The sequence below is a fragment of the Priapulus caudatus genome, unplaced genomic scaffold (genome assembly GCF_000485595.1).
Source record: "Priapulus caudatus unplaced genomic scaffold, Priapulus_caudatus-5.0.1 Scaffold606, whole genome shotgun sequence".
Taxonomy (NCBI): Eukaryota; Metazoa; Priapulida; class Priapulimorpha; order Priapulimorphida; family Priapulidae; genus Priapulus; species Priapulus caudatus.
In genome coordinates this window covers 292,978-308,359 of record NW_014577667.1, presented here as the reverse complement: position 1 = coordinate 308,359, position 15,382 = coordinate 292,978, and the positions used below count along the sequence as shown (strand labels likewise).

General features: G+C 43.8%; 1 protein-coding gene across 1 annotated transcript in view; it reads right to left on the bottom strand.

The window, feature by feature from the left end:
* LOC106812075 (atrial natriuretic peptide receptor 1-like) overlaps window positions 1-14,978 on the bottom strand; it is a gene marked incomplete at its 3' end in the record, with an annotated part of 28,560 nt that extends 13,582 nt beyond the window's left edge. Inside the window, exons 1-6 of the mRNA XM_014815844.1 lie at window positions 14,974-14,978; window positions 14,466-14,589; window positions 12,614-12,793; window positions 11,452-11,623; window positions 9,469-9,619; window positions 8,819-8,936 (exon numbers count right to left, since the gene is read on the bottom strand). Coding sequence (XP_014671330.1) covers window positions 8,819-8,936; window positions 9,469-9,619; window positions 11,452-11,623; window positions 12,614-12,793; window positions 14,466-14,589; window positions 14,974-14,978 — 750 coding nt within the window. The remainder of the gene's footprint in view (window positions 1-8,818; window positions 8,937-9,468; window positions 9,620-11,451; window positions 11,624-12,613; window positions 12,794-14,465; window positions 14,590-14,973) is intronic.
* Between the last annotated feature and the right edge of the window lie 404 nt (window positions 14,979-15,382).

The following is a 15,382-nucleotide window of genomic DNA, read 5'->3' as shown; positions in this document are numbered from 1 at the left end:
CCAGGAAAACAAGTGGATTATAAACACTGTTTACCATGGACGGGATCCCACGACGTGTGGGCGGACGCTTCTGTACATCGCGCACAACGCGAAACCTATCAGACTCGACGCACCAACTTACATCCAGCTCAATTTCGATTGGCATTACGTCCTGGTCCAAATCCAAATCTACAACACTCTTGGCCCTCTTTCCCACTGGTATGGTGGCGACTACCTCTCTGTGGTTACTTACCCAGCATCGCATGTTGAAGCCACCGTGGTCCAACACTGAATCGACATCCGTCCTTAAAACGATGGCACATTGGGCGGCCCTCGCATTCTTCAACAGATCGTCGATATAGAAGAACTTGAGCACCGTATTAATAACCTCCGAATTAAACTGACCCTTCACGTCCATGGCGGTCCTTCTACGCGCAAAATTAGCACAACTCGGAGACGATTTCGCGCCAAACAGGTGCACTACCATCTGATATTCCAACACTTCGTTCGCAGGGTTTTCATCCTTCCACCAAAAGAACCGAAGAAAGTTACAATGCTCTGGAGGAACGCCTACTCTGTAAATCATGGTTTCTATGTCCTCATGAATCGCAACATCATCGAGCCTAAACCTAAGTAGGGTTCCAACAAGACTATTAGTCAAGTTAGGACCGGCCAACAAATCGTCATTCAAACAACACCCACTGTACCGCGCCGCACAATCAAACACGACGCGCAGTTCGTGTTTCCGCGGGTGTCGCACCCCATGATGGGGTATATACCACACTTTACCTGAATTCTCTACTTCGGGCTAAAGAAGCTCTGCTGGGACTCTTCTGACATAGCCATTGTCCAACACCTTGTTCATGAAACCTTGATACTCCTCGGCGTAGGCTGCGTCCTTCTCAAAACCTCTCCCCAATCCAGACATCCGTTGCTCTGATTGCTTCTTATTATTCGGCATCCGGATATCCTCAGACTTAAACGGCAGGCCTATGACGTTGTGGCCATTCTCATAACGTATGGACTCTTCGATCCTCTTCAGGAAAAGTTTGTCATTACGAGAGTACTCGTCTTGATCATCTATAATCCTCTCACTAAAGTCGAGATCAAACTGACGCTGTACCTGTGCTTCCAAACTTGTCACGGCGCAATTACACGACGCATTTCGCGGTGACACGCTATCACTAGAAACATTCAAAGGCCCATTTATGACCCAACCCAGGATGGTTTGTACCGCGAAAGGCCCATTGCCAACACTCTTCACGATATCTCACGGCTCCAAAGCCTTCGGCACATCTACCCCTAGGAGCAAACCAACTTTACTATATATGGCACCTGTAGAGAATGAAATGTCGCGCAAGTAAGGCCACCTATCTATTAGTACCTCAGGGCCAATAATATCAACCTTGGTCACAGGCAATTCAGGCTGTGTGTAAATGGGTGGCAACTTCACTGTTGCTTCCTCATTCAAACTACTGCCCTCTAAACCAGTTCTCTCAAACCCACTTATCACACAATGCTGAGACATGGTACGCAAATCAATCTGTGACCTTCTACCCTTTGCACCCAATGACCTCATCAAATCTTCAGTCATGAAGGAAGAAGTACTTCCACTATCCAGGAAAGCAAAGGTTTCCACCGCACGAATGGTTGACACACATTTTACCCTGACCGGCACAATGGCCAATGCTTGCTGGGGAGAATCTCCGGCCCTCGTATAACCTGTACATACCCTTGTCTAATTGGGACCCGACTTGGGCCTTGCTGCTTCAGCGGCATGCATAATAGTAGGGTGTCCTTGTTGACACTGCTTGCTGTATGTCAACCTACTTTGGCAAAACCTCTTCCTGTGGCCAGGCTTCAAACAGCCAAAACACAAGTTATGCAACCTCAACAACGCATACCTTTCAGAAAGTGACTCGATCAAAAACCTTGAACAGTTGACCAAATTGTGGTCAGTACCCTTACAAAAGAGACAAGGAGTACACGACACCGGGTTGGAGGGCGGGTTCGGAGTCTTACCTCTAACGACAGGGGTAGGGCTGGGGCTGTTTACGTTGGTGGCCAAACTCATATGAGTTGGCTGAGATGGCCTACTGCCATGACTAGGTTGCTTGCTGGGGTATGGTGACCTACTAGCAGGCTAAAGGGCTGGACTCGTGACCTCGTTTCCGTACACGGGGTCGTTTGCCTTCCTTGCCTCTTTTCTAACAAAGTCTACTAGTTGGCCAAATTTAACCGGCTGGTTCCTGATTTTCTTCTTGTACACGATGCTCCTCCACCTATCGTGCAGATGATATGGCAACTTCTTCACGATTTGCTTCATGTTCTTCCAGTATTCCAAGACGCCTACAGGCTTAGTTTCTTTCACCGCATGCAAACATTCACGAAGAAAGGTTCCGAATTCGTCCAGTAGCTTCGGTTTGTCGGCTTTCACGTTTGGTCAGCCCAGTGCACGGTTAACGTAAGACTGCGCGGTTTCGCTTGGATTGCCATACCTGTCTTTGAACTCGTCCAGTGTGGCTCGGTAACCACGCTCGGCGTTGCGGTGCGCATATGCCTGTGCGATGCTGTGTGCCTCACCTGTTGTGTTCTGCAAAAAGTAGGTTAACCTTTCATCGGCAGAATCAGTGTTGGCACTGATCCTGGCATTAAACTGCCTGAGAAGGTTTGTGTAGCCCGTCGAATTTCGCGATGTCCATTGCTGGTTTTCTCAGTTCCGTAACAGCAAGGCTTAGGTCATGTAGGTCTGCCGTCGTGTCGGTGACAGAGTCAAAGCGAAAGATCGAGTGCCCACTGGTATTCACAACAGGTGTCGACACCATAAACCTGTAAAAAAACGACTGCGCACAGGGTTCAAACAATACCGAGCCACCACTCACAACGTCGGACGAATCAACAGAGTTACTGTCCACAACCGAGGACGGATTTCCAACTTTCGCCTCAGTCACTACGGAATCTGCAAACGTTACTTGCGGCTTGCTGCTCGTGATAGCGTCCATCTGCGCCAGCGACCGATTGTCTATTAGTTCACTATTTTCCAATTCTTCCAGCACTCGTGCTCTCGCCTCACTGACGTTAATTTCCGTTTCAATGTTGTGTTCATTCTCGTTTAGAGCCAGTTCGAGTTTAGCGTGCTGTATTTTTCTTTTCTGTTTTAGAGCCCCCGCTCGCGCCAAAAACTCTCGCGCCAGAAACGCTTTCGTTTGTTTCTCTGCCGCCTTAGCCAGCGACAGTCGACTACTAGTCTGTGACTGTGACCGGGAAACCAGCGGCGCGCTTTCAGCCTTGACGTCCTCATAGCAGACATAGGTGAGGAACTTTTCTCCCGGCGGAGCGTCCGTGCTTTCCTCCATTCTTTGGCTCCACAAACAGTCTACAGACTTCTCCGACATTCCCTCCAACGACACGAGGTTTTGTCTCTCTGACGTCACGACAATATATTTACTAATGTGGCGGCCAAATCGCCCGGAGTCTTCCGCGAGCTCGTTCAATAAACGAAATAGACACAGGAATTACTGGATACAGTCTCCTTATCGTGTATTTGCCATCAATACCCAATACAGCTCCAAATTCCAGTCAAACATCCATCAATTCCATCGAGTATCCGTAAATCTGCAAAGGTGTACAAAAATCGTAATAAACAAACTGACAAGTAATAGAAAATAACCCTTAGACTTACTCCTTTACATAGACCTCACTGAAAGTTCGCAAACTCAGCCAAAACTACTAGCCTAATATCAATATGGAGTTTCAACATTACGTGTACAAACAGTAACAAATAACAGTAAACTACTATTTCATCCAGAAATATCACCCACAAACACGGGGATTGTGTAGAGATATTGCTAGGCTAAGCAACAACTCACAAAAGTTCACTGATCAATAACTAAAGGGCCAAAAACTGGCTAAAATGTCCCTTCTACAGTGTGGATTTCAACAATAGGGTGGGCATATGTTTCCATGAATCAAAGTATCATCGTGACATACACTGACGTCAGTGGCTATCTATATCATGTGGCCAAGCTTCAAACAGCCAAAACATAAGTTATGCAACCTCAACAACGCGTACCTTTCAGAAAGTGACTCGATCAAAAACCTTAAACAGTTGACCAAATTGTGGTCAGTACCTTTACAAAAGAGACAAGGAGTACACGACACCGGGTTGGAGGGCGGGTTCGGAGTCTTACCTCTAACGGCAGTGGTAGGGCTGGGGGTGTTTACGTTGGTAGCCAAACTCATATGAGTTGGCTGAGATGGCCTACTGCCATGACTAGGTTGCTTGCTGGGGTATGATTACCTACTAGCAGGCTAAATGGCTGGACTCGTGACCTCGTTTCCGTACACGGGGTCGTTTGCCTTCCGAGCCTCTTTTCTAACAAAGCCTACTAGTTGGCCAAATTTGACCGGCTGGTTCCTGATTTACTTCTCGTACACGATGCTCCTCCACCTGTCGTGCAGATGATATGTCAACTTCTTCACGATTTGCTTTATGTTCTTTCCGTATTCCAAGACGCCTACAGACTCGGTCTCTTCCACCGCATGCAAACATCCACGAAGAAAGGTTCCGAATTCGTCCAATAGCTTCGGTTTGTCGGCTTTCACGTTTGCAACGTGCACGGTTAACGTAAGACTGTGCGGTTTCGCTTGGATTGTCATACCTGTTTTTAAACTCGTCCAGTGCGGCCTGGTAATCACGCTCGGCGTTGAGGTGCGCATATGCCTGTGCGATGCTGTGTGCCTCACCTGTGGTGTACTGCAAAAGGTAGGTTAACCTTTTATCGGCAGAATCAGTGTTGGCACTGATCCTGGCATTAAACTGCCTGAAAAGGTTTGTGTAGCCCGTCGAATTTCGCGATGTCCATTGCTAGTTTTCCCAGTTCCGTAACAGGAAGGCTTAGGTTATGTAGGTCTGCCGTCGTGTCGGTGACAGAATCAGAGCGAAAAATCGAGCGCCCACTGGTATTCACAACAGGTGTCGACACCATGGACCTGGGAAAAAACGACTGCGCACATGGTTCCAACGATACCGCGCCACCACTGACAACGGCGGACGAATCAGCAGAGTTACTGTCCACAACCGAGGACGGATCCCCAACCTTCGCCTCAGTCACTATGCAAACGTTACTTGCGGCTTGCTGCTCGTGATAGCGTCCATCTCCGCCAGCGACCGATTGTCTCTTAGTTCACTATTTTCCAATTCTTCCAGCACTCGTGCTCTAGCCTCACTCACGTTAATTTCCGTTTCAATGTTGTGTTCTTCCTCGTTTAGAGCCAGTTCGAGTTTAGCGTGCTGTATTTTTTTCTGCTTTAGAGCCTTCGCTCGCGCCAAAAAACTCTCGCTTTCTTTTGTTCCTCTTTTGTTTCACCATTACGTGTACAGATAACAACAGTAACAAATAACAATAAACTACTATTTCATCCAGAAATATCACCCACAAACACAGGGATTGTGTNTTTTTTTTTCCCGCCCGGAAAAGCGCTTTTTGCCACTACCAAATTGTGTCTGCATTGCGCAGTGGACTGATAATGTACGGCATGTGTAAACTTGCTGTTGGGACAATCAGCCTTGTCTGACGGGTCAGACACGACAGCCTCGACGAAGATGATTTCACTCTCGACGCGGAGCAAAATACCGATTCTGAGCAAAATATGGATGCGCATCTAAAAGGATACTTTCGTGATGTTTTTTCAGACGTACAGCATGAGTTAGTATGTGTTTAATTTCATGCCTGTATTGTGTCAATTGTGTTAAAAATAACTGGTAATAACAATGTATAATATAACAAGGCGTGTTAAAATTGACTGGGGTATATAACATGTATACATTAACAAGGCGTATTTAATCTGGATGATCATTTAATGATAAGCATAATTATGATAACCCTAGTGGGAGCAATTTTTACATGTATTGTGAAATAGTAATGTACTCTGATGTTACATACTACATGGATACTAGCTAATACAAAAATTAAACCTAAAACCTAAAATGTTTAAAATCTAAGTTTTGTTCGGCAAATATCAAATTACGAGGTATGGTTGAACTTTGCCCAAGATATGTCCACAACAACCACCATATTACAAAGTAATGATAATATTCGAATGAAGCTGGTCTCTTGTGAAGTTTTTGATGGTAATATGTTACTATGGGAGTTTTCATTTTGTGAATTATTGACAAACGTGCAATGTGAAATTTGGAAGTCAAGCGATTTGCGGCACTTTTTCACTAAAGTTAAGACATATTTTTGGTCATTATATCAAATTTTGACAAAATAAGCGCCACAAATGTTTATATTGGTATTACATATTAGTTGCATCCAGTAGGCAATTTATTGGCACTATGTATCGGCTTAACAAAATATTTATTTCAATTTCTACCAATATCACATATTTTGGAAAGCGAAGAGGGTATAAATAGTTTTTTTTTTAATTGTCGAGTGATAACACAGAGAGGCCGAGAGTTATACACTGTATACATTTTATTTCATATCTAGGGATATCTATCTTGCCTTAAAATCACACTGAGCCTTACTCCATCTGTATGGTAGCCGCCGGTCAATTTGGGGTCTGGCTCATAGCCTATTAAAGAGTTTTGTTCAAAATAAGAACTATCGCGATAAATAATAGCAATATACGACTTTGAAATTTTTTGACTAGTCAGTCAAAGGGTGTTGGGGTTTCATATGCCAGAGGCTTTCCATTGAAATGCCGCGTGAAATTGTCAATGGAATGTGTGTTTTTGACCCAAAAAAATGTCTTCGCTCTTACATGCCACCCTCCCTGATCAATCACGCATTCACAGGCGTAAACAATAACAGAGATGAATTGTGTTGGAGGTTTTGTGGCTCTTGACGCACGTCATTGATGCAACACTGTTGAAAGATAGGCACTTGAAAGGTCTCAATAAAAAATATTCCCACAATTTTCGACAATGATGCCCGCTGTGTGCAAAATAGGTGAACGTATGTAAAACAGTATAAGCCCAGCAAACACGAACATTCTCGTAACATTCAGCTGGAGGTTCTAGTTGGTTTACATTAGCCAGAAATATTGCTAAGAACATTCCCATATTGTTATGCATTCATTGTTTTTACTTGGTGAGAGAGTTAATGTTCTTGGAATGTTTTCTTTCGTAAGCATTCGCTGGGAGGTTCCTAGTTTGGGTTACATTAGCCAAAAATATTCTAAATAACTTCCCCATACCGTTATGCATTCATTGGTTTTGACTGTTGTGAGAGAGTTTAGTTTTGGAATGGTTCGAAATCGTTAACCGTCCTCCGGATGGGTTCGAAACTTCCTAATTGCGTTTTTTGTGATGTTGCAACTATATGCAGCAGGTATGAAGATGAATTTGTTGTTTATGATTCATCAGATGCATATGATCATTTTTTGGGGATTAGCTGTTGGGGTATAATGCTCGAGGCTACGGTGGCATTGCCATTGGCGATGCGTCGCTTTGCCCACAAAATACTGGCGTTGGAAATATTCCCGAGATTTTAATTTTGAAGTCCATTAGATTTCTTGATGAGGGGGCTAAAAAACACTCGATTTGAAGTATGAAGCATGACATTATTGTGCCAGCTGCTACACCAGTGGTTGGCGATTGATTGTCCAGTTCAGTGGCAAAATATGAAAGAAAAAATGTTATAGCACATAGATTAATTTGGGTACTATTAACACGCGTATAATAAGATAGCCAAGTCGTTTAGAGTTAGTTGCTTAAGTTAGCGTTAAGGTAAGGTTGGGTAGGAATAGGATAGGGTGACCGTTTGTTCTGTGTGTGGGACTGCCGTACCCGTAGCCTCCGAGACATCTAGTGATACGGCTGCAGGGCGCATGCGTAAGGTGGCTGCCGTTAATTATGTCATTTTTGAGGTTGATCAATGTTATCTGAAAGTAGTGTAAATGTCACTGCCTAACTTTTGGGTAAAAACGTTCTCAGAATGTTATTGGAAAACATTCATGAAAAACGTTATTAAGAACGTTACTGAATAATTTACGCTAACCTAAAGAAACATTCCCATAACATTCAAGAACATATTTGTAGCTAGGAGTTAGTATTACTGTGACATATCCTGAGCTAATTGACACAGTAACTTGGTCAAATGTTCCATGCAACATCCTCAGAAAGGTCAGCAGCAAGGGCAAGAATGTGAAGAAGGGCAGAGGAGCCATCAAGCCACCATGATCGTCCGGAATGGCAGGCAGTGCAGACGCCCAACCGGCACACAAACGCGCCATAACAAGGGTATGCCAGCTATCTGCACTGGTCAATCTGAGCGAACTTGGTGAGCAAGTTACTTGACAAGCGGTACGATCATATTCCGAAACCAGTGTAAGGCAACATGCAGAGATACTACCATAATGTGGGAATAATGGCAGTGCCAGACAGGATGTAGGATCCTGCAAACCGCCCTGATACGTAGTGGGCTCGACGACAAGAAAGAAACGATGCCTGCTGTTGACGGTAGCCGTACCAGATGATACTAACATAATGGTGAAGGAAAGAGACAAACTCAGCCAAGTACAAAGATCTGGAGATCGAAATTAGGAGATGTGGAATACTAAGACGAGAATCTGGGGCTAGTGTGGTTGAGCGCCTACTCTATAAAGATGGTTTGAGAAGAACACTTAAGGACCTCCGCTGGCCACCACTGCCTAATGAAGTGCAGGAAATCGCAGCTACTGGGAACAGCATACATCCTACAAAAATTTATTGATTGAATCCCTATGTCCCAGTTTGGGGCACGGTCAACCCAGAAGCCACCGGTTAATGCCGTGATCCACTTTGAAAAATATAATACTACTAATAATAATAATAATAGTAATAATAATTTACCTGCAAGGGCGTGCTTTCAGCCGCAATCTGCGTAAAATGGACGATGTCACTAAAGTAGATGGAGACACTGTCAAACGCCTCAGGAGCCACTGATTTCCCCATTATCAGCTGCTTTCTACTTCCCTGCAGGGAGATGCAATAACACAACCAATAACTATGGCTGTCTTCATTATGCCAACTAGAGTTTCGCGCCATATTAACACACAGGAAATTACCACACATACGCTTCCCCATAGTCTCTTGGCTTTTATGTAAACAATTGACATCTTATATTACTAAGTGAACATCTCTGTTCATCGTTCACAGTAGAGATGCGCTGAAAATAATATTATTTGATATTAAAAGCTAGTAAAAGCCGGAAAGCACACGAAGATTCCACGTTCCGTATACAGCTGCAGCAGCAGCAGCAGCAGCAGCAACAGCAGCAGCAGCAGCAGCAGCAGCAGCCAGCAGTAGGCACAGTAAACAGCAGTCAACAGCAGCAGTAGTAGCACAGTAGCAGCAGTAGCAGCAGCAGCAGCAGCGGTAGCACCGTAGCAGTAGCAGTATCAGCAGCAGTAGCAGCAGTAGCAGCAGTATCAGAAGCGACAGCTTTAATGTCACACCCACACGCGACGTCATCGCGGTACAGCCAGAAAGGAATTTCTCACTTTGGGAGGATTTCGTAGAGCAGCTTCTCGACTTTTCGCTTCTCGTCCAGATACTCCATCGTGCGCACCTCGACCATCGCCTCCAAGTTACCGGCGTACTTTTCCAAAGCGGCCGACGACAGGGACGGCGACGCCGTTGTGCCTTCCTTTACTGCGCGCCGAGTGGTGGGGGTGGCGGGGAAAGAAACGAGAAATCTTAGTCGAAGGAAACTCATAAGGATGAATGTGTCATTTCATCATTTTGCATACATTTTCGTTGTATGTTGTAGCAGTTGTGCGTGCGTGTGTGCGTGCGTGCGTGCGTGCGTGCGTGCCGGCGTGCAATACCTAATCATCTCGTTCGTGAGCATCAGGACTTGATCACTGAAAATGAAGGTCGCTTGATCGGGATTTTCCGCCAGCAAGTTTTTAAACGAGCGTCGTCAGGCGGGTGTCCAATTCATCAGCGATTTCGGCCGTTAGAGGCGGCGATCCAGTCTCTGCCTGGATTTCTGTATCACCTCTAATAAATGCACGAACAATTTATTTTGTTATTTTGTAAAGAAGCAACTACGGGTACAAAGTAACATCTACAACTACGATAGTGGATTTCCTTCTGTTAGTATAATACATTTATTTAGATGAAATTAATTGAAATGAATTTCTACTCATGAAATCAGGAGTGATTAATATCAAATTTGTTTTCAACCACTGTTGAAGAACTCGATACTGTTACTTCGGTAATGTTACCATTTTAATCGCTATACGACATAGCACATAACCACAGCGTATTATGAGAAGAACTTTCCTATTACTCTATAGAACTACAGTTTAGCCTGTCAGTCCAATTTCATCCCATATCTACGTAACAGCAGAGGCCTAGCTAACTTATTTTGCCCTAAATGAGACGGGGTAAAGACAAATGCGCGCTTATGATTTCCACAGATGACGTGGGCAGAACTTCGACATTGGTCATGTAATAATATCAGGAGTGTGTAATATAATTATATATATATATATATATATATATATATATATTATGCATTTCTGTTAATATCTACATTAATCTGGGGAGGGCTCTCCCTCCCCTGGTCCCACAGTTAGCTACGACCCTGAAGATATGTACTCAGGCGCACACGGTGACGTAGCGCCACGCTTTTCGGTCCGTCTATTTGAAACATTTGGTAGGCCAAGCTGGCCGCGTGACGAATCTCCCAAACTAGGATCGCGACCTGTATACGTCGCCCTTTTGACTTCGTTCGACTGATTGCTGAATGGTAAACATGCTCCGGTGCAACGATGCGCCGCTGCGAATGCCGAAACGAGCCAGGTGGAACCAGGTGACAACATGGCGGCTCGTTCACAGTGGCATGTCGGTGCCCGAAGTTATGCTATTCGTTAATACCCACAAACAAAGTTTGCTGGGCGGGCTGGAGATGTTGAATTATTGATACTATATTCTTTGACACGCCGAATGATGACATTTTACAGATGTCTGTTTCGCATTTGGAATCCTGCGTATAAGTTATGAAACAGAAAGAATGATAGGCAGAAATACATAGACCAGTGAAAATAAAGTTACAGATTTCGTTATAGTTTAAATTTCTGACATACTGCATTTTGGTTGCGTTTATGTAAGAATCATTCACGAACTTTCACGCATTATTGCAGGATCACGCAAGTAGAAAATCGTCGTGGCTGTTTTAGATTTAATTATCTAATCGCATTATTTAATCGGGCAAATAAATGCGTAAAATCGCACATACATACGCACGCGCGCACGCAACACACACACCACCACACACACACACACACACACACACACACACACACACACACACACACACACACACACACACACACACACACACATACACATACAGACACACATATATATATACCTTATATATTATTTATAATTATTTATTTATTTATTTATTATATAATATCAGAAGCGAGTTAAAAACATTTGTTTCTCTTCACGCCTGACATTCTGATACTTACGACTATAGCATGTAGCCATGCCATCCTGCTCCATGTCAAGAATGTTGTCATCCCTGAAGCTCTGCAGTCCGTAATCGGTTATTTTAAGCACGAACTGTGCGCTTATTACACAGTTTCTCGAATTCAGTTTCCCGTGCCATCTAATATCCGAGTTGTGGATTTCTTGCATACCCTACGTGCAAACACATTCACGAACAGTCGTTAGCGGTGCATGTCCAGGTTATACAGCTACGGTAAACAATATATATTTGTAAACGAGCACGAGGGTATTTGTACCAGAGCTTGTTTTACATCTTCACTTTTTACAATCAATTGAGCCGTGTTATTTTCAACACGCGCGTTTTTTTGCGTTTCGCCAACGGCTATACCTCACTGAGAAGTCGAAGCATATGTAACAGCCCTTAATTAACTGATAAGCTGCTTATAGATCCTTTAGATATACTCCGAAAAATGGTCGGTTCTTGTCATGTCGCGCAACTGTATACGTCAATATCTTTAGTCCCCTGACGCTGATGATGCGACGAACATTTATGTAATGTCCGCCTCATGTAATGTTCTCCTTGTGTAGAGTTACCCTATTGTGATGCTCCCTTCATGTAGTGTTACACTCCTTGTTATGTTTGTCTCATGTAATGCTACCCTCATGTAGAGTTACCCTATTGTGATGCTCCCTTCATGTAGTGTTACACTCCTTGTTATGTTTGTCTCATGTAATGCTACCCTCANCAGTGGCGGTCGGGTTTATTGTACCGTGGCTGTAATGATACGTGGCACGCTTTATTCCTATGATGATAAAAGAGAGCGCTTCTTCTCTTCAGCTTCGCCGAGATGGTTCGGCGAACAAGCACGAACAGGGTTTTAATAAGTCTGAATTTAACGTTGTGTAGCAAAGCCTCTACGAGAGAGCGAGAGAGGGAGGGAGGCGAGGGAGGGAGGGGAGAGAGGAGAGAAGGGAGGATTTAGAAGCACCTTAACATAAAATATTGCCCTAAAGTGGGGTACGACGCTCGGTGGTTTGGGGGGGGGTACTGGAAGTACGCGCAGCAGGTTTTAAACTCTGTTCCTCTTTTAAAATTCTATATAGCATATACGCCAAAACATGCGCGACGCACTTGGTACATAAATCAATATATATATATATAGTATATATATATATACTCACGCATATGATATCGTTAATGAATGCATGTTTGTAGTCCCAGTCGAATGTGATCGCCTCGTTGCCGATTATGTCATACACGTTTCCCTTCCTGCAGAGTTCGGTGAGGATCATCACGTGACCCGGTTCGGCGCAGACGCCGAGGTAGCTGACAAGATTCTCAGCGAGCATCAGCTGTTGAACCTTGAACGTACGCGTCCGACGATGCAAGATATATTATACGGCATAATATACGTACATGATCAAGATATACTATAATAGGAAACCAATGGGTATATGAGCTATTGGTTTTGGCACAGTGTATATTAAAGAGTTATCTCAGTGGTAATAGTATATATATTATGATCTACGTGAGGCTAAGGCTTCTGTGCATTAAATATTAACAGGACACGATGGGGGGGGGGTATGTGCTCTCAATCTCTCGTAGTCTGGCATTTACAGGTGCTGCTAGTACATGCATGTCTCAGGAGCCATACCCACAAAAACTGTTGATGTACGTGTGCGCGTGTGCAATTGCGCGTGTGCGTGTGTTGAATGCGAGTGTGCTCCCACAAGGCAACATATGCTGTAAGCTTACGATTACAATCATTGTGCGCAAACCCTGCCAATCGCCGCGGGGCGGGATCTGGGCTAAACTGAGAACACTTAAATGCCAGATTGTGTTTCTTTAAGAGTATATTTACGTATTTCAGCTCCAGAAGAACGTCTCGTGTGATCTTGATTTCATGATGCCGAACCATCCTCACGGCGCATTGTCGGCCCTAAACGATGTAACATGGCTACAAACAAACACAACACACACGCGCGCATCTCCCGCACGCACGCACGCACGCACGTACGCACACGCTCCCCTAGCCACACACTTTCATACATCATATCGCATACATTACACATATGAGATAGACGTACGCAATATTGATCATGGACCGACAGATTTTAACGGTTGTCTCAGAAGCAAACATGATTGCTGCAATTTTTTACATGCGGTTATCGTTAGTTAATATTCTTAAATTAAGTATAGCGGTGCGGTGATTGTTATATAGTGTCCGCCAAATTGAACACGCGCGCTGGGAAATATGCATGCTCTATGTAGACGCTTACGTTATATATGCCGATCCTGGTTACAGCGCCACCTGTTGCAGAACTACCGGAGATCTAGAAGGAGCGGCAAAGCGAGAAGGTAAACGGTGGGCATATAGGAAGTTAGTGTATCGTTTAATGGACGCGTTAAATCGATTAATATCGTGTTCCAATCATTCACTGATAACGCCTGATAAATGGAGATATGGTCTTGAAAGCTTTAATTAGTAGGCAGATATCGTATTTCCAACATACTTAATTAGTTCATCTATACATGCATACTGTCAGAAGTAGATAATAGGGAATTTCCCTGGTACCATGGAACCTGGAACATGGTACCATCGTTATGATTAGAATTCCATACGTCATGCTGCCATAGATAGATATACTATATATGCGTATTATACAATATATTATATATCAACTATAGTCTATATATATAATATAAGTCTAGACGTATCCATTGCCGTTTGGCAGAGATAATATATTACCCTCGGAACATAGAGCGAGAGTGAGAAATCCCCCCAACATTATACCAGAGTAGTGAGTGAGTAGTGTGAACGACTAGCTGGCGTTTCCTCACTAACCGCAGAGATGAACCTACACGCGCGCGTGCGTGCGGGTGTAAATGTCTTTGTGCGTAGATATGTGTGTGTGTTTGTGTGTGTGTGTGTGTGTGTGTGTGTGTGTGTGTGTGTGTGCGTGCGTGTGTGTGCGTGTGTGTGTACTACACATTGTTTTTGTTCCCGCTTAACACGTGAACTCGTCTACTTACACTATGCGAGTTACTGTCCTTGTCCTTGTCCAGGTTAGCCGCCTTGCTCGTGGTGATGTTCTCAACTTCATCGCTGTTCACTTTCCACCATTGATCACTCAGGTCCCGCTCTATGATAATTTGGCTACATAAACCAAGTGAGTATGAAGTACGAAGGTATCAAGTAAAATGTTGAGGAGGACCACGCTAATAATTATTAATTGGGCTTATGGTATTGACCTCTTGATCATCTGCCCAAAGAGCGCGTATTAGTAAATTCTTGAAAAATGTGTCTGCTTGAGGGATATCCTTAGACGAAAATCGTTTCTATTTATTTACTAGTATTTGCATCACAAAACATCTTAAAGTTGAAAAAAAAATATATATATATACATGTTGAAAAAAATAGATATCATTTTTTCATAATTAAACCTATTTCGAAAGCTGTACTTATAGATGTGCGTCTTTCTTCAATGTGACGTAACAAACGATTTTCATTTAATTTCACTCCTCGAAGTATCACAAGTACTACATCGTTTGCGTCACGTATATCGGTTCAGGTAACGTGAAAAAATTACCGCTGCATAGATATGTAGAGATATATTAATATAAATGCAGTGAGCAAAGGCAAGCCTCGTGCGTTCTTGCTATGTTTTCTCGACTTGCGGGTTGCATCGGTCATGCGTAAGCTCATTATGTTTTGTTGTTCCCTGCTTTTCAACTTGAGCGCGTTAAAAAATACAGATACTAGCAAAATAAATCACATATATATATATATATATATATATACATATATATATATATACGTGTGATTTATTTATATATACACACACACGTACGCACGCACGTACGCACGCACGTACGCACGCACGCACGCACGCACGCACGCACGCACGCACACACGCCCGCACGCACGCCCGCACGCACGCACGCACGCA